The 19,789-nt window shown below is 31.9% G+C and overlaps 2 protein-coding genes, 1 non-coding gene and 1 pseudogene across 5 annotated transcripts; 3 read left to right on the top strand and 1 right to left on the bottom strand.

Annotated features, from left to right (window-relative positions):
- Positions 1 to 909: 909 nt before the first annotated feature.
- Positions 910 to 4,578, top strand: LOC139851469 (probable protein phosphatase 2C 52). Of its 2 annotated transcripts, XM_071840518.1 has the most exons (6): positions 917 to 1,091; positions 2,201 to 2,523; positions 2,599 to 2,931; positions 3,215 to 3,332; positions 3,411 to 3,634; positions 3,780 to 4,573. In XM_071840518.1, exons 2-6 carry the CDS (start codon positions 2,320 to 2,322, stop codon positions 4,230 to 4,232), a joined length of 1,332 nt encoding a protein of 443 aa, XP_071696619.1. In that variant the 5' UTR covers positions 917 to 1,091; positions 2,201 to 2,319; the 3' UTR covers positions 4,233 to 4,573. The 2 variants fall into 2 exon arrangements, with proteins under 2 accessions (XP_071696618.1, XP_071696619.1); XM_071840517.1 differs by having other exon boundaries at positions 910 to 1,091; positions 3,215 to 3,634; positions 3,780 to 4,578.
- Positions 4,579 to 5,977: 1,399 nt separating this feature from the next.
- TRNAQ-CUG (transfer RNA glutamine (anticodon CUG)) lies at positions 5,978 to 6,049 on the bottom strand. The gene has a single exon. It is a non-coding gene; the product is annotated as a tRNA-Gln (tRNA).
- Positions 6,050 to 6,180: 131 nt separating this feature from the next.
- Positions 6,181 to 9,578, top strand: LOC139852490 (uncharacterized). 2 transcript variants are annotated; one of them, XM_071841788.1, is made up of 2 exons: positions 6,181 to 8,293; positions 9,285 to 9,578. In XM_071841788.1, exon 1 carries the CDS (start codon positions 6,212 to 6,214, stop codon positions 8,159 to 8,161), a length of 1,950 nt encoding a protein of 649 aa, XP_071697889.1. In that variant the 5' UTR covers positions 6,181 to 6,211; the 3' UTR covers positions 8,162 to 8,293; positions 9,285 to 9,578. The 2 variants fall into 2 exon arrangements, with proteins under 2 accessions (XP_071697889.1, XP_071697890.1); XM_071841789.1 differs by having other exon boundaries at positions 9,293 to 9,578.
- A 1,740-nt stretch (positions 9,579 to 11,318) lies between these two features.
- The window catches only part of LOC139855302 (uncharacterized), a 44,415-nt pseudogene continuing 35,944 nt past the window's right edge, over positions 11,319 to 19,789 (top strand).

A 19,789-nucleotide genomic window follows, 5' to 3' on the forward strand; every position in this document is an offset into this window, starting at 1 on the left:
AAAGTTTAAGGACCAACGACCAGTGGCGACTTTACTTGAAGCCCTGCGGGGTCCCGTGGCACCACTAGTTTTTCGAAATTTATCACAAAAAATTTATTTTTTATGTATAGGACACTACTAAATATAATAATGGGACCCCATAAATTTTTAGAGATTATAGTTTAATAGTTTGGACTATTAAAGTGTTTGAAATTAACCTACTTATAATTTTATAGAATGGAGTATTGAATATATTAGATATAAAAATAAACAAACCCTAGTCCAATTACAATTCTAATTTTTTTACTTCCTTTTACATCACAATTTCTTACATTTCTATTTTCAATCCTTCATCCTAGAATGTCAATGGATCGGATATGGATCGGTGATGGCGCGAAGCCATATCCATATCCATTTAGGTTTTGTCCATTCATATCCATATCCATTTAAATTTAGTTCATCACTCTATATCTATATCCAGTGAGTTAAGCGGGTTAATGGATATCCATTGAATATTTAAATAATCTTACAATATTTTTAAATATATAACGAAAATAAACACGTAATATAACATGACATAATTTACAATTCTTCCACCAGAATGTGTAATATTTGTCTAAGAATGCATATGAACAGCCTTATATTTTGCGAGTATTATTAAATTTTATGTTTATGTTTTGGGCGCGACCCGACCCGATTTGACCCGACAAATTCAATATTTTGTGCAAGAAAGTTATTAAATAATTTTTTAGGACCCATTGAGTTTTGATCCTAGAATCGCTCCTGCCAACTACACCAATTTTTTTTTTTACATACATCATTACTCCACTTTATGAACAAATATTCCATTAAATAAATTAAAAACATGATGGCCTAGAAATCAACAAGAATCTCCATCCATCCATCAAATACCCTAGGACATGGTTTTTTAAACTTCAATAAATCTTTATAAAACATTCATTCATATCCCATCTTTCCATCCCATCCCATCCCATCCCTTTTAACAAATCTAGCTTCTTTCTTATCTTGCTTTTTCAATCAATTCAACTGTCCATTAACTAGCAATGCCTCAACTTCTTCTGTTAACACCCACTTTGTTTTCCTTCACCAAGGTACCTTCTTTCTCCCTAAATATCATCTTTTGCTTACTAAATTTGCATAATTTCTTGTAAATTAAAGTTTTTTCAGTTGTTTGTGTGAAAGTGGGTTATGTTAAGTTATGGTTTATAGCTTGTTGTTTTAATGATGTAGGTTACTTTCTGTTGGGTTTGTGTGTTTAACAGAGAGATCCGTTTAGTGTTGCTCCTTAAAACTTGATTTTGTTCGATTGTAGAAATGGTGAAATTGATCTTGAATTTGTTGAAATTCTTGCCTATTTAATGTGAGCATCTGAATTTGATTTTGGTTTTTTTCTTGAAAAGTTCCAACCTTTTTCCCTATTACTAGATAGCATTTCGAACCATTTTTACCCGAAATTAGGTTTCTTAAACCCAACACAATCTAAATATTTGGATTTCAAGAAACTTGGATTTGGCAGAAACAGGGGAAGATACACTAGGGTTACTTTTTTTTTTTTTTTTTCATTTGGCAGTTTAAACTTGAGGAGGCGAAAACAAAATAATTATGATTTAGACATTTTTTTTTTTTTTTTTACTATTTTTGACATCACAACCAAACTTACCAGTTCGTATTTGTAAGTTATGTTAGTTATCTTTACAAATATGGACTGTGCTACAAATCAACAGAAAATTTGTGGACATATATTTGTTTGTACATTAACATGCCTATAAGAGAAAAAGAGATAACCCATCTTAAGCCGATCGGATTAATTAGAATCGTTAATTAAATAAGTTATGTTCTTTTTTCATTTTATATTAAAGTAGCCTTCATACCAAGAATACAACTTTGCTTACATATGCATTGGTCAAATAGGCAATTTCCAAGGACTCTTGATTTCTATTTCCTCATATCCATGATTTGTTTGTCGTCTTCGTAAGCCCTGGTAGATTTATGTAACATATTTAAAAATTTCCCAGTTGTTATATTATATAAAAGATTCTTTCTGTGGACACATGATCTAGGCATTAATTAAATCTTGTTCACATGCACTTTTCATTAAACTATGGTATGCTTAAAAATGTTTTTTGTTATAAAGCAATCATTTTTATCTTTGATTTGGAGTAAACATTTGACCAAGATACTATTTTCTTGATTTGTTTAGCTGGGCTGATTGTCTTTTACAAAAGTTTTTTTGACTGTTGACCAAGTTTGCTAAATCTGTATCTGGATTCACAAGAACAATTTTGCTTCATATTTGGCTGGTGTTTTGAGGAATCGAAAATGGGGTGTTGTGCCTCTTCAGATAGTTCAAGTAATGGCCGACAAAAGAGAACGAGGAAAACATTTTCCGAACATGTGAGCGCGTTTCAGCACACATCTTCGATACCCAATAGGATTTTTGCAAATGGGAAGAGTCGAAGTTCCTGTATTTATACTCAGCAGGGTCGTAAGGGAATAAATCAAGATGCAATGATTGTGTGGGAAGTAAGTTTTGCATTTGTGTTTTAGCTCTTATACTGAGTCTACTTTATAATTTATAATGAAATTAATTTTTTTTAGGATTTCATGGCCGAGGATGTGACGTTTTGTGGAGTTTTTGACGGTCATGGACCCCACGGACATCTAGTTGCTCGTAAAGTTCGTGATACGCTACCAGTGAAGCTGTTTTCATATCTTGATTCTTACGAGTCGAAGAAAAACCAGTCTAGTTCGATTTGTTGCAATGGGGATCCTGCTGCACTAGAAGAGGTCGATTGTGAGAAGGATAAATCGGAGTTATTATATAGGGAAGCTTTTTTAAAGTCGTATAAGGCGATGGATAAAGAACTTAAATCTCTTCCGAATTTGGATTGTTTTTGTAGTGGCAGCACTGCTGTGAGCATTATTAAGCAGGTATCAGTTTTTATTCCAAACTAAATGCATGATGACTAAGACCATTTGATTGTTTTGTTACTGTTCAAAAACAAAAAAAAAATCAAAATGGTTCAGTGTTTGAATATCTATCTAACATAACCTGAAATCTAGAAGTTGTATCACATTTTCAAGTTATTGATACTCTAAATTTCAATATGGATGCATAAAACAGAACTTTGTGGGTAAATTTGGATATTTTTTTTAGTAGGTAATTTAAACTCCAGTCTCTAACGATTTGAGCTTATGAAAAACTTATTTCAAGGGTTCGGATCTTTTCATTGGAAGTATAGGAGATTCACGAGCCGTTATGGCATCTAAGGATACGAACGATTCACTGGTAGCTATTCAGTTGACCGTTGACCTAAAGCCGGATCTACCAAGTACGATGAACCGATTTCTTTACCTTTACTTCTCGAATTTTCGAGTCTCAACTATTCTAACTTGTTTTTGTGTTATAGGAGAAGCTGAAAGGATTAAACGGTGTAAAGGTCGAGTTTTTGCATTACAAGATGAACCCGAGGTGTCAAGAGTTTGGTTACCGTTTGATGATGCTCCAGGATTGGCTATGGCACGAGCTTTTGGCGATTTTTGTCTAAAAGAATACGGCGTTATCTCCATTCCCGAAGTCTCTCATAGGATTCTCACCGAGAGTGACAAGTTCATCGTTCTTGCATCTGATGGGGTAAGTAAATCATTCAGATTTTGAACCATTCAGCACTTAATCATTATGTTTTATCATTCTTTTTTTCTCATACAAATTATCTTTTGATGATATTGTGTATTTATACTTTAATGATGAAACTGATCCACCATTGCCTATTTTCTAGATTTGGGATGTATTAAGCAATGAACAAGTTGTAGAAATAGTATCATCATCACCAACTCGATCATCTGCAGCAAGAATACTCATTGACTCAGCTGCTCGTGAATGGAAATCGAAATACCCGACATCAAGAATGGACGATTGTGCGGTCGTTTGTTTGTTTTTAGATGGTAAAATGGATTCAGAATCAGATAATGAAGAGATAGGTTTCTCGTCTGCTACCGTTCAGAGTATTGCAGGCGAATCAGATGATGGTCTGAATCCCGAGCCGTATCTGCAACGAAATTTTACGGTCAGATCAACAGAAGAGAACACGAATGCTCATATGAGAGAACCGAATGATGAAACTAATGTGGACATAAGTGAAGATCAGAATTGGTCAGGTTTGGAAGGCGTTACACGAGTCAACTCACTTGTTCAACTTCCAAGATTTTCGGAAGAACAACCGAGGACTTGAAATTTTAAAAACTGTATTTAGATCATGAACGGTGTATAATACGCTGCTTCTTTTGTTAACTCGAGAAAATGTATGATCTTTGGCTTGGACTGATGGCATTGTTTGGGGGGGTTGGACTTGTGGTTTTTAAAAGTTTCATAGTAGAGCTTTTAGATTCACACTAACTTAAATTAAAGATCATGTTTTAGAATGTTAACAAATTTGTGTATGTACTAACTTTAGTGTTTTAAAGTGTTATATTGTTTACTAGTGAAATGACCCGTGGAATCACGGGTTTGTTTAAACGAAACATTTAATAATATGTTTTAGGTATTAAGTGAACGTAAATGTTAAAGTTATTTAGTTTAAAGACCCGTGGAACTACATAGTCCGACTAAGAAACTTGTCAACTGAACATTTCATCAAACACCTAAAAAAACATATTAAACTATTCACATCTAATTATAAGAGATAATATTGGTTGTCATTTTCTTTTTAAAGTGTAAATTAAAATATAAATTTAGAATTAATTTCCTTCTGCCTAGCTTTTATACCTTCTTTTACTTAATTCAAAATAATTAATTAAAATAATTCAAAATTATTTAATTTTAATAATTAAAATAATTATGAATAAGATTTAATAATAATAATAATTAATTAATAAAATTTAGTTTTAATTCAAAATAATTAAGATTAATGACATCACCCACCATCTTAGTTTTTTTTCTTTCTTTTTTCTTAACAAAGGAATTAACTTAATAATAACATTATCATTGTAGGATTTTAATATTAATTATATAGAATAGATTTCTTGTGCAAACGATACTACTCCGTATTTCTTTTCCATATAGATTTGTAAAGGCATCAATATATATTAAGCTTTAAATTTCAAAACTTCACATTGTATTTATATATATATATATATATATATATATATATATATATATATATATATATATATATATATATATATATATATATTTACTATGCCACTCTTTAGCATTGTCCTTAAATTTTTCCAAGACTCGTGCACTTACTTGAATATTCTGATTTTTAGTTGGTTTAAACTGCTCAATGGATGCGATATCATCTTGCATCAAACCTCCATTTAGTGAGCATTGGAATGGGGTCGCTTGGGATTGGAGCTGGAGGAGTAATCCGACTCTCTCGTTGATTCTTAATAACTTAACTGTTGCTTACTCAAATGATAAATGGGTTTGGACGGTTGTTCCAGATGGTATATTCTCGGTCAAATGAACGCGGCTGTTTTTGGATTTTGTGTACCTTCCTGCAGCTCAACATAGCACGTGATGGCAACGATCCCTTCCTATTAAGATTAATGTTTTCGTGTGGTGTGTGTTGCTCAATCGTCTTCCTACAAAATTTAATCATTACGCTAGAGGGTTGGAAATAAACTTGATAATGTGTCCTACTTGTAGCGTAGGTGGTGAATCGTAGAGGGATCATACTTTTATCACGTGTAACTTGGAATCGTCCATTTGGAATCTGCCGAACACTTGGACCGAGGTTCGTTGGCCTCTCGTGGATAATATGGAGGATCTTTTCGCTTGGCTAGACGCATTAGCAGCTCCTACCCCATCATGGTAGTGAGTTTATGAGTCGTATTCTCTAAAAAAATGATTAATTAAAAATATTTTTTTAACACTTATAATTGACTTTAATGAAAATTAAATTAATTTAGTTACAATGTTTGGTGTGTATTATTATAGGCGTATAACAAAAATAAAAAACTTTATTAAAAATAAAGGTCCTACCGAGATTTGAACTCGGGTTACTGGATTCAGAGTCCAATGTCCTAACCACTAGACCATAGGACCAATTGTGTTGTTTTGCTCTGTATAATAATTATTAAACGCAATTATCTTGAAATCCTCTCAACACAAAACCCTGATTCATAAGAGAACTCCTGATTTCAGGTTCCAAAAACCCCAATTTCCAACTCAAAAATCAAACCCAGATCAAGATCATAATAAAGATTCATGAGAAAATCCTTACTGAAATCCCTGTCAAACTTCATCAATTTCAGCAGAAAGATTCATTTCACCCGATATCAAAACCCATTAAACCTTGACCCGAATCCACTTTCCATCTCAAAGCCCAGATGGGGTTTCACCACCACTGCACCCCCGCCACCTGAATGGGTTCAACCCATCAGTGACACCTCTGACGTCATCACACCTCACCCAAAACCCTCACCATGGGTTGACCAAATCGTCAACCTTTTAAATGATGATGATTCAACTAACATGGAACTGAAGTTGGATGCTTTTTGTCACAAATGGTTCATTAGATTATCACCCAATTTTGTCTCCTATGTTCTTAATTCAGGTCGGGTCACTAAACCCGAACTCGCTTTCCGGTTTTTCAAATGGGCTGGTAAGCAGAAGGCTGGTGGGTATAATTATTCTCATAATCTTGAATGTTATGTTTACTTGATTGATGTTTTATGTAGCTGTAAAGATTATGATAAGGTTAAGTTTGTGTTTAATGAGGTTAAGAAAAAGGGTTTCTTGATGAATGTAAAGTCTGCAAATTTATTGATTAAATCATTTGGGAATCATGGTTTGGTAGAAGAATTGTTATGGGTATGGAAAGAAATGAAGGAAAATGGAATCGAACCGAGTTTGTTTACTTTTAATTTTTTGATAAATGGTCTGGTTAATTCGATGTTTATCGAATCTGCTGAACAGGTTTTTGAAGTTATGGAAACTGGAGTTGTAAAACCTGATACTGTAACGTATAATACAATGATCAAAGGGTATTGTAAATGTGGAAAAACTAAGAATGCGGTAGAGAAATTTAATCGAATGGGGGAAAAGAACATAGAGCGCGATAAGATTACGTATTTAACTTTGATGCAGGCTTATTATTCAGACAATGATTATGATTCTTGTTTAAAACTTTACAACGAAATGGAAGAAAACAACGTCGAAATTCCACCACATGCTTATAGTTTAGTAATTGGTGGTCTTTGTAAAGATGGGAAGCCAATGGAAGGGTATACATTGTTTGAAAAAATGATTCAAACGGGTCGTAAAGCTAACTTGTCGATGTATACGGCTTTAATGGACGCGTATGCCAAAAGCGGGCACATAGATGAGGTGATTAGGCTTTTCGAAAGAATGAATATTGACGGTTTAAAGCCCGATGAGGTCACGTACGGTGTTATTGTTAATGTTTTATGCAAAACCGGGAGATTAGAGGAGGCGATTAAGTATTTTGAGTTGTGTAAAGAGAATAAAGTGGCGGTTAACGCAATGTTTTATTCGAGTCTTATAGATGGATTTGGGAAAGCGGGTCGATTAGATGAGGCCGAAAAGTTGTTTGAGGAAATGGTTAATGATGGTTGTAGTCGTGATTCGTATTGTTACAATGCGTTTATCGATGGATTGGTGAAAAACAATAAGGTTGACGAAGCGTTATTGCTTTTTAATCGGATGGAAAATGAAGGTTGTGATCCAACGGTTTATACATACACGATCATAATGAACGGATTATTTAACGAACACAGAAATGAAGAAGCGTTAAAGATTTGGGATTTGATGATCGATAAAGGTGTAACTCCTACACCTGCTTCGTTTCGTGTTCTTTCAACGGGGCTTTGTTTGTCGGGTAAAGTGTCACGTGCGTGTAAGATTTTGGATGAGTTGGCACCGATGGGTGTGGTTATAGAAACTGCTTGTGAAGATATGATTAATGTATTGGTCAAGGCAGGGCGTGTTGACCAAGCGTGTAAATTAGCGGATGGGATTATTGATAGAGGACGAGAGGTACCTGGGAGGGTTCGTACGATTTTGATCAATGCGTTGAGGAAATCAGGAAATTCAGAAATGGCGATGAAATTGATGCATAGTAAAATTGGAATTGGGTATGAAAGGATGGGTACTGTTAAGAAACGGGTCAAGTTTAGATTGCTTGTTGATAAGTGAATTTCTTTTAGTTACTCGATCCGATTTGGTTAGCTGAAACCGCTTGGGCCGTAATGTGATTGGTCAAGGAGTTGGAGGCGGGTCGTAATGCTGTCTTTGAAAGATTATATGGAGGACTGGCCATTGACTTGAGTAAGTGTCTGTATTTATAGTTATAGGTGTCAATTTGGACCCATTTATGATTAAGTTAACTGAATTGATTGATTCTAGTAGAAAAATTCCGACCATCAAATGCAGAAGCTGTGTAAAAATAGATGAAACGGGTAGAATGGGTCAAAACTTGCCCAAATTGTATTGAAAACGCCGAGCTCGCCAACCTGACCCGTTTACCAATTTGTCAATTTTGCTACCATTTAGGTATTTTTCTTTTTCATATTAGGATGCAGCAACAGTCAACGATCAAATGACTAAATTATTACTGTTTTGATGTCATTTAACTGTTGATTAAAATTTTCATATTAAGATGCTGCAGATAAGTTATATTGGATATACAGAAGAGATGCTTATCAGCTGAAATGACTTAATAAATGTTTGTATTGCATTTTGACTATTGGTATGCAAGATTTATAGGAGCGGATAATGCAATAAACTAAGGAATAAATTGTGTATGTGTATCAAAACTTGAACTTAAATTTATCAAAAGGACAAATTAACTCTGTGTGTTCAATATATTATTTTATTTTGATTTGATTGATTGAAATTGAATAAATGACACCGACATAATAAAAATATAAATAATAATACAAACACTTGTAATGGAACAAAAATAATAACCACGATGAATTCTTACAAGGAATATTTTATTTTTTATAACTTTATATAAGAAATATAAGGTTTTGTCTACCTGTTATGAGTCAATTCAAGTGAGCACATGCTAGGCATGTGATTTCATATAACAGAAATAACAGAAGTAGCTATGAGATTACAACTGAATCACTTGATGGTGTTTGTTTAGTAGTTGCTATAAATACTAGCTTAATGAATGTAATAGATTAGCTTATGATTTGTGTATGTGTTTAGACACTACTTCTTCCCCCTTTCTCTGTAATACTTGTGACTATATTTGCGTATATCAATAAAAGTCATTTCGTTTCAATCTCAAGATCCGTTTCTTATTTCTAAGATTATCAGATTGTTTCGAAGAACTTCTCCGATTCTATTGAATCCAGGAGGTTCATAACAATTGGTATCAAGAGCCACGTTCCTGTGCCAATTCATCTGTCTCAGTTCATCCATGACAAGCACTCGACGTTACGACGACTATCATGTAAGTTCCTTTTCTTATTTTATTGACGTTCCTCTTTCTCTACAAGCACAAATCTTAAAATTATAGTTTTTTGTCATTTACAAACAAAAGTTCAATTAATTTGATTACATTGCACAAAATTTTAAAATAATTTAAGAAGAAATAATATGCCAGTTTTCTCTGACTATTCTTAACTTTTTTCCGGTTTGATGTGTTAGAAACAAATGATATCCCAAACTGATTCCATTGGTAAAAAAAATAAAAAAATTCTTAATAATGTTTGCTGGTTTTGCAGGATGAGCTGTGAAATGTGCATTAATCTGTTAACTGTGCAACTATAACAATGTCATGTTTTGTTTCCATCATTTCATATAACACTTCGATTGTTTTACATTGTACCATTTCTATTGTACTACTAGTACTCTGCAAAATCCCACCTGATACTATCAGGTGCAACTAACTTACATTTATGACTCATGTAGAATGATTGTTAATGCAATCTATTTGAACTCTGTGTTTTGGGTATAACAGTATAAGTAGCAGTTTCTTTCTGTATATATATATATATATATATATATATATATATATATATATATATATATATATATATATATATATATATATATATATATATTCTGGCCCAAAGAGACTAAATTGTGAGTGATATAACAAAAAGTGTGACCATTTAGTACAAAAAAAATTGCTTCTGTTTTTAAAGTGGTAGAGGAGTTGGTTCAAGTTGGTTGGGTAACAAATGATCATGATGTTTGGGTTGAAATGGGTAATTCTTGAATGTGGGTCACACCGGTTAGATTAGTTTGGATTAACTTTTGGTAGAGTATATGAATATACTATAGAGTAGTAATAACTGATCAATTCCTTCTACATGATGGATAACATATGTAATATTATAATATGATAGTGTATGTATAACCTCTTGGTTGGAGAGGTTCCTCGATACGGCTCGGCCAATAGCTCTTCGGTTCATACATAAGTAAAAATGGGCCTTTTGTATACATAACAAATTATGCTCCCAACAATCGTTAATAATAAATATAAGTACAAGTAAGATAAAATATGTTTTAAGTTTAACTGAAATAAGTCCTTTCTAGACTTATGCTCGTATATCATCACTCATAATTGTGATTTTAATAAATAAATAAATTATAATCAATAACGATAAACTTATTATTATTAAAATAATTTTAATCTATGATTATTGTTATAGAATAATACTCCGAAATTTATATTTGTTATGAATATTACTAAAAAAATATCGATTCCTCCAAGAGATCGAAACCATGTATGTAAACCAATTGTGAAAAACCAGTAAACCAATGTACATTTTATTAATTAACCAAATACACATTATCTTCAAAAACAAATTTTTTTTCTTCCCGAAAACAAAAACTTTATAACGAAACATTGTCTCAAAAAAGAGACAAGAGAACAAAGATACAACAAAACAAAACACGAACGAGGCTCGGAAGCAGTAAACACCAACAACCTCGACTTAAGGTTAACTAAACCCGAGCCTCGCCATAAGACCTACAATCACAAGATATGAAAATCAAAACTATCCAACTAACCAAACAACTACACAAGGACAAATTAACTACCGTCAATGTTTTTTTTAACGCCACCGTTCACACAAGCCTTGAACGAAAATGTAGACTCGATTCCGAATCCATCACCGGAACCATTATTTATTCATACATCTTGCCTTTATTCTTCTTGTTGGGATACTTGGTATTAACGGCCGTCATCATCTCTACCACCTAAATATAAGAATAAGAACCGTTTAGTTATAAAATAAAAAATATCTAACACCGATTCAATAATTAAAGAAAAAAATTATATTTAAAACATGATGAGGATGTCGACGCCTCCTTGTCGAGACAAGATATAGCAATGACCCTATCGGCAACTAAACATGCAAAATTATGATCTTGATCTGGCTGTTTTGGAAATACAAATGTAAAAGTACTATAGTTTTTCTTTTATGCTCTTCTAATTGTTTCTCATACTCCTTTGTTACCACTACCAAACGAGACTCTCCTTGTAAAATTGATATCTTACTCCATTATGTAAGCCATTCATATAAGTGGCATTCCTGTCTAAGTATGTGTACTACTCTTTTTCTATGCAACATTTGAATACGTAGGCTAGCGGGATTGAATCTAGGAGCTTCGCAAAGAAATACAATCATTGTGTGGTATTACCTTACAGTACAAGTCTTCTTGTCTTTTTGATTAAGTAGCAATTTAATATCTCGAAGAAAAGCTTGAGCCGTTAACTCCACATCGAGTAACTAACTCGCTTGATATTGTATGGTGTATCGTAGTAGAGTATGATCATCCGGTAACAGGTTGTTACCCAAGCCATTTCCCAAAGGAACTTTAAACTTTTTGTGTTTATTTTTGTGGCCAAGCAAGTATATGTCACTGACATTTATAAACAACTCCAACAACTCAGAGGCGGAGATAAGGGGGGATATGATTGTGCTAAGTCTCCACCAATGTTTCTTATATATCTAATATACTACTAAGTCCAACTACACAAAGAGTCATATTATACGTTGAGTTCTGCACAAAATATATCTCATCTAAACAAACGTTAGTATATTGAGTAAATGATGATGTGTCTTGATGCAACACATCTTTTACCCTTAAAATTTATATAAGATTCAAACACTACAAATAAGCACACACACAACTAACGAGCACTTAAAGCCCGATTATTATAGCACTTTAATGTAAGTATTCGTATCAAGTTCGTCCCAAGAGATCGACGTAAGTTGAATAATTGAAACTATTAATTGTCCTAGGGTTTGTTTGGTTGAGGGTTTTGATTGATTTTAATCAACAACTGAAACGTGCACAAGTAAACAAACTTAAACTTAACAATTAAAACTAGTAGCAAGTAACAAGTAACGAAATATTGAGAACTTAAATCAACTAAGTAGTGTTCACTTACATAATCCCCTCTATGCTTAGATTGCCCCGTTTTACCCAAATTGCTATCGCATTAGTTGTTGAACTATTAAATGTTTAGTATTACTACCAAACCTTAATCAAATAACACTTTGCGAATTCACATAAGCATTGCATTCTAAGATCAAGTTAAGCATGATTGGTTATTGAGATTATGCTTGGGTTGAAATCACTTAGAACCCTTCAACTATCGAAATCACTTAAGATAATCGAACACCACTATGTTGGCTAAAGGCCAATTGAAAACCAACCTAGATCAAGAACACAATCACTTGAAATCCTTAGTCTAGTTGTCTAGATCACTCAAGGTGTTGAAGCACAAATTGATTCACTTCTCAAATCACTAAGAGAGCTACTCAACCTATGTAATCAAAGTAAACCCTAAAACAAATGCATAGCAATGGATCTATATCTAATACAATAACACTTGATCATGTATTTCATTCAAACAACATCATTTAATTGATTTAGGGGAAAATCTTTGCATTAGAGATTCATAGATAAGCAAACACAAGAGATTTAACCAATCATGGCTAAGATTACACTAATCATAAACATTGAAACACAAATAAACATCATCTTAAAGTTATTACAAGTAATTGATTCAAAATAGAGTAAGAAATGTGGAGATTACAACCCAAATACAAAGAGATGAAGATCTAGAGCTAAACTATGATGGATCTTGAGCTTGCTTCCTTCAATCCACCTTCAAACTCCAATGGATGATGAAATTAGGGTTTTGTAGGAGAAAATCGGACTTAGAATTGCAGCTCTCTTCAAAATGACCTAATCTCTTCCCTTTTATAGTGCTGAAAATTCTGGGCTGATCAGCGTCAGGAGCGCTGCTTTTGGCTCAGGAGCGGCGATTTTGGCTTCATTCAGGAGCGGCGCTTTTGTGGTTAGGAGCGGCGCTTTTTCTAATCAGGAGCGACACTTTTGGCAATGAGGAACGGTGCTTCTGGCTACTGGTGGAAAATGGTGCCAAAACGTATGCAAGAACGTCGCTTTTCATTGAGGTGCGGCGCTTTTACTCTTTAGGAGCGGCGCTTTCATGTAGAAGCAACGCTTTTGAAGCTCAATTCTACACTTGCCATTTTCTTTGCCACTTTTGATCAAGACTTGGTCAATTTTACACCAAATCAAGCTTTTAGCCTCCAAATTGCCATTTAGCTCATAAGCATATCAAATAGGCTCCAAAATCATCAAAAATCGAGTGAAGTGAGGGAGATATTGCGAGATAAAACATGTATAATTAGAGCAATATCAGTAAACAATCCTATTATACGTCAGTTATATCTAATTTACCGAGCCATTATGTAATGAAATTTAGTTTTCTTTTACGTTTTACCATTACTTTAACAAGCAATTAAATTTCTCTCTAAATATGCAATTAGTCAATTTAGATTGTAAGTTTTTCTTTAATTTCCTTCTTTAAAAAATTTCATTCCATGTAATAATTGTGTTTGTATTACATCTATCCCTTTTATATATAATAACAAAAGGTAAAATAAGTCAATTTAAGGAGCCTAATATAATCTCAGCCATCCATTAAAATAACCACATTTGATCTTAGCCCTTAATCTCTTCTAATGTCTTCATAATCCTAGATTGATTTGTTTGATTACAAAAATACTCTTTGAAATCACTTTAAATGGCAGCCTCTTTTTCAAAATTTTAATGTTCCAATAAATTTGTCACATTCAACATTATTACTTTCCATTTTCAGCTTCAAAATTCGAATTACTTTTCATTTGTAACATTTTATAAACTTTAAAAGATGCTTTAATAATAACTTTCAAATTTGTCACATTTTATAAATTTTTAACAGATGCTATAATAATTACTTTCCATTTTCAACTTCAAAATTCGAATTTACACCTATTAAAACGTAATTGATAAGAATGCAATTGATGACTTCAGCTGTTAAAGTTCTAATTACACGCAATCACATAATTATAATATATTTTGAAATCAATCATCCAAAAACTCACAATTGTAACATTTTATAAACTTTTAAAAGATGCTATAATAATGTACCTCTTTAACATTATTTAAACTGATTTCATCGCTGGTAAAATACTGGAGAATAAAGATCCTAACCAAAACTCTTCAAACACAATTCCATCGCAATAGATCGATACCATTGCATTCACAAGACGATCTTCAAAATTTGAATTTCCAAAAATCGGAAATCAGAGGTTGTTAAACGTGGGTGAGTATTTTTGATGTTGTTCTTTGATTTTAGGTTTGTCATATATCATCTGTTGTCATTCGCTCTTAATAATCGCACCTGGATTATTACTCCTCGATTTTCAAGCGATTTATACGGCATTCAAGCGATTATTTTTGCTCTTTTCATCTGTTAATCGTGTTGCAGGAGTCTTCCTTCTTCCCGGTTGTTAAAACCCGATTGGGTTGGGGGCAAAAATTAGGGTTTTATGCGACAAACATCCCCGTTACTGCTGCCATCGCCATGAGTTGCTGGTATTTCTTTTCTAACCTTTTATTATTCCTAAAAATTAGTAGATAGTTTTTTATTCTTTTATTTTATGGTTATGGGTTTCGTTATTTAATTTCTAAGATTTTGTTATATAAATTTTATGAATTTCTTATTTTTTTTGATTTCATGAATTGTGTTGTAGATTTTAATTTTGTACTTTTTCATGTTTGTATGTATGGATTTTTGTGCATTTATTTGTTATTATTGAGTAATTTGATAGTTCAAAACTAACGTGAATTTAATCAAATAAATGCTATTTCTCACAATTAATCTTAGTTATCGTTTAAATTTGAAAAATTGTGGATTAGAAGGTTGGGTAAGCATCATCTATATCCGTTTGTGGTATCCATTTGTTAGTGTTTATGTGAGAAATTGTTTTGCATTGCTACCTGAATTTTTTTGTAGTTGATTAGTTTTCTAAGATTTTCATGTCTTCATACAATATTAGTGTTCTCAAGATGTTATTTTTGGTGATGTTATGAATTCAAAAAAGCCTATTAGGTTTTATTGGTCGTTAGTCATTTATCTGTTGATATAATTGTCCACAATCTACATTCGTGTGTACCATTGTGTTGATTTAATTGTCCATAGTTTGAATGTGTACCATTTAATCTAGGATACTGAAAGCATATGTGCATCACTTTGAATATGTACCATTTTTTTGTTATACCTATTTAGATATACAGATATCCATTCCACATTTTAGACCTTTGTATTTGTGGAAATTATTTTGTTACACATATGAAATTAATGGTGGATTCAATTATTTGAAAGAAAAATCTATCTTAAAATAAATTGTAACAGAAATTCAATAATAAGGAATTTCAAATCAATCAACATATTGATTGATTAATTAATGATAATGTCATATCAATCCTCATTACTATTTTCATAATTATGGTTAACCCTGGTGATTATATATAGGTGAGGCATTACTCATTTGTATTCACAATCATAATACAAACTCAACAATAACACTAACAAAAAAAAAACTCATCAATGATAACCATGAATACAAGGTGAAAATATTACATGATGATTCGGAGCATGAAAAATTGTGTATCGTGCTATGTTCAACACATCATTTATTAGATCAAATATTTTATCCAGTTATTGAGGCTTATAAGAAGCTTAACTCGGGAAAAGATGACTAAAGTTGATAAAGAGTCATCGACTCTTTAAAAAATATATTGCATTCACCTGGTAATCTTTTATCTTGGTTTTTGTGATTATGGTTTTATAAATAGGTTTATTTTTAAGATAAATATAGTGATTTGGTAATAAAGAAAAGTGCCGGTAAATTAGATGTGACAAAATGGGTGGGTAGTGGGTCGAGCTCGAAACTAATTTCGGTTGGTGGGTCATTTTTATACAGGTCAAAATGAGGTGGGTCACTGAGTCAGGTTGGGTTGATGGGTCATTTTTATGCAGTATGCTTCATTTAAAACTAATCCTTATTTGATCCATTTGACCAATTACAGATAAAACTTAAATTGTATGGGTCAATATTGACACCTTCAACTGAATCAATACAATTCTTGAGAATAAGGTCTCCAGTTATGTGATTAACATTTGTGTTCTACAGTATTTGGTTTTCAGAGGCCACCAATTATTAGTCTTTTGATGCACCATGACTTCATGCCCGAGCACATTTTGGGTCTTTATTGAATTTCTATGGTTTACTATTGGATTGATATTTATGTTTTACTTTTATAAAGCATATAATAAGTATCATAATCATAATGAGAATTTCATGAAAACAATCATATTTTTGCAGATTTCGACCACGAAAAGGAGGTGTCAAAGTGCCTCTACAGGGTCTGCAAATAGTTCTTGAATTTCTCATTGGTATTTTTATAATCTTTGAAGAACATGTGAATAGAAGGATGTTAAATGTTGGTATATTTGAAACATTAAATCTATGTTGGTATGCCTATCATTTTATGTTTAGTTATAATATTGTTTCGTTTATCCTTTTTAATGTTAGTATGCTTCTAATGCCCTATTTAAGGTTATATGTTATTTACATTTATGTTTTATTTGTTTTGATTTTGTCAACGAGTATACATCATTATTCTATGATTTGGTCTCATTGCTGTCAACCATTCAAATAATATAAAATATAAGTTTATGGAGTTTCAAATTTATTCTTGATTTGTCCCATAAAAAAGCCCCGCTAATTCGCGGGCATTAAGCTAGTTAAATAAGATAAGATGGTCTTAATTATAAACAATATTTTTTTTTTTAAATTTTAGATGTATTTTTCTCAATGGAAATTGTTGCTATTAATGGAGTGTTACAATTTTCAGATTACTAGTATTTATGTTTTTTTTTAAAAACTTGTTTGATTTTTTATATTGAAAGAGAAATTGATGATATAATTACTACAATTTCTTTTATTTTCAAGGAGCGTTAACGTGTTCTTAATACAAAAGATAAGATTTGTCTCAAAGATCTTGTATTTTATTAAAAGTTATATGAATAGTTAACTAATCATAACTATTTAACTATTTTTGACAAACTTGTTCGTGATAAATGTCTTTATGTGTGCAAAATTAACTATTTTTTATAGATTATATTTGATTAAATAGATTTATTAGTTTGACTCATATATTTATTCTATTTAGAATGGTTATAATTGTTAACTTATTTTTTCAATATAATATTTTGTTACCATTTATATATAGAAATTGTTATTATAAGTATTTAGCTGTTGGTTGTTGTCACAAACCACTAAGCTTGTGGCTCAACCCATCCGGCTTGTGGCTCAATTGTGATCTATTAACCCAAAATTGAAAGATACAAGAATTTCATAGAAGTTTTTCTAGAACTATCTCCCGAGTTCATCTTTAAAATGATAAAAACTTTACAGATATCTCTAGAATTATGTATATATGTGAAGTACTTTGATCTTAGTCATTCGTATCATTTGATCTTATTCATCTATTATATAGTAAAGTAGTACAAATATGGTTAACCTCATTTGGCACAACAAACATCAAATTTTTTGTATTCTCTCTTGTAAAAACGTCTCAATCAATATAAGTATTTTCCTTGATTCCCATTTGTTCTCTATTGGTTATTTAAATCGTAGGAAGGTCCGAGTAAGATTGAATTAGTAGTGACTAAGTGTCGCACGAGGAGATTATCGAGATAAGTCCGTGACATTGAGCCCTCCTCATCTTTAAAACCTGGCTTCGCCACTGCAACAACTGATCGGCCTAACTGGTTTGTGTATGGGTTGAATTGCTGAACGTAGTTCCTTTTTCAATGAATGTTGTTGTATAATTCTACGTCTCGTGCGTAGTACATATCGGGAGTGTCTCTTTACAAAATTCTTAAGAAAATCTTCTTGGTTACCAACGGGTAATATTATTGAAGCAAGGTCCGGTGGGGCTTTTGGTGGGACACATACTGACGTGGGTTTAGGTTTGGAATGCTTGTTTGGCATTTTTCCTTTCCTGCACATAAATAAAGAAATTGAATAATAATAATTAATAATAATTAATTAATAATACTAATAATAATAATAATAATAATAATAATAATAATAATAATAACAATAATAATAACAATAATAATAATATAATCAGTAAATATTACCTTTTCAATCTTTTCTTTCTGAACGACTTTAATTGTTTCTTTATGTAAACTCAGTATATATGAAAAAAACTTTTTTTTTGGTGATAAGGAATGTCGGAGCTGTATTAATGCCGAAAATTGTAGAATGTAGAAACAAGTGTTGGAAATTAAAGAATTCAGAAAACAAGTGCCGGATATTGAAGAATGTTGCCGGAAATTGAAAAATGTCTAAATTAATTCGTAAGGGTTTTTTGATAATGACGATAAAGAAAGAATACGTAGAAAGAATTGAATAAACATAACAGGAAATAGCCGAAAATTGTATTTTTTTAACAGAATGTGTTCTTGAATTGTACTTTGTATGATCAAAAATCAACATAATGTTGAATTTGAATATAATATACGAATTAGAAGAGATGTAGTAATGTGGTAGACAACGTGTCGAAGAAATTAACAGAACAAATTAAAGTATCGGAAAATTTTGCCGGATTGAATACGTTGGCTAACGGGATTGAATCTAGGAGCTTCACAAAGAAATACAATCATGGTGTGGTATTTCCTTACAGTCTTCTTGTCTTTTTGATTAAGTAGCAATTTAATATCTCGAAGAAAAGCTTGAGCCGTTAACTCCACATCGAGTAATAAACTCGCTTGATATTGTATGGTGTATAGTAGTAGAGTATGATCATCCGGTAACAGGTTGTTACCCAAGCCATTTCCCAAAGGAACTTTAAACCCTTTGTGTTTATTTTTGTGGCCAAGCAAGTATATGTTGCTGACATTTATAAACAACTCCAACAACTCATCGCCAACTGTTATGTGTATGGGTTGAATTGCTGCACGTAGTTCCTTTTTTCAATGAAAGTTGTTGTATAATTCTACGTTTCATGCGTAGTACGTATCAGGAGTGTCTCTATACAAAATTCTTAAGAAAATCTTCATCGTTACCCACGGGTAATATTATTGGAGAAAGGTCCGATGGGTCTTTTGGTAGGACACATACTAACGTGGGTTTAGGTTTGGAATGCATGTTTGGCATTTTTCCTTTCCTGCACGTAAATAAACAAATTGAATAATAATAATTAATTAATAAATTAATAATAATAATAATAATAATAATAATAATAATATAATAATATAATAATAATAATAGTATAATAATAATAATAACAATAATAATAATAATAATAATAATAATAATATAATAATATTATAATAACAATAATAATAAAAATAATAATATAATAATTAGTAAATATTACCTTTTTGATCTTTTCTTTCTGAACGACTTTAACTGTTTCTTTATG

Source organism: Rutidosis leptorrhynchoides, chromosome 6 (genome assembly GCF_046630445.1).
Source record: "Rutidosis leptorrhynchoides isolate AG116_Rl617_1_P2 chromosome 6, CSIRO_AGI_Rlap_v1, whole genome shotgun sequence".
In the NCBI taxonomy this organism is placed as follows: domain Eukaryota; kingdom Viridiplantae; phylum Streptophyta; class Magnoliopsida; order Asterales; family Asteraceae; genus Rutidosis; species Rutidosis leptorrhynchoides.

What these genes read in the sequence shown, in the direction of transcription:
- LOC139852490 (XM_071841788.1), top strand. Translation starts at nt 6,212, where the DNA reads ATGAGAAAATCCTTACTGAAATCCCTGTCAAACTTCATCAATTTCAGC.
- LOC139851469 (XM_071840517.1), top strand. Translation starts at nt 2,320, where the DNA reads ATGGGGTGTTGTGCCTCTTCAGATAGTTCAAGTAATGGCCGACAAAAG. An exon ending in ATGCAATGATTGTGTGGGAA is followed by an intron (nt 2,524 to 2,598) that starts GTAAGTTTTGCA and finishes AATTTTTTTTAG; the next exon opens with GATTTCATGGCCGAGGATGT. An exon ending in TCGTTCTTGCATCTGATGGG is followed by an intron (nt 3,635 to 3,779) that starts GTAAGTAAATCA and finishes CCTATTTTCTAG; the next exon opens with ATTTGGGATGTATTAAGCAA.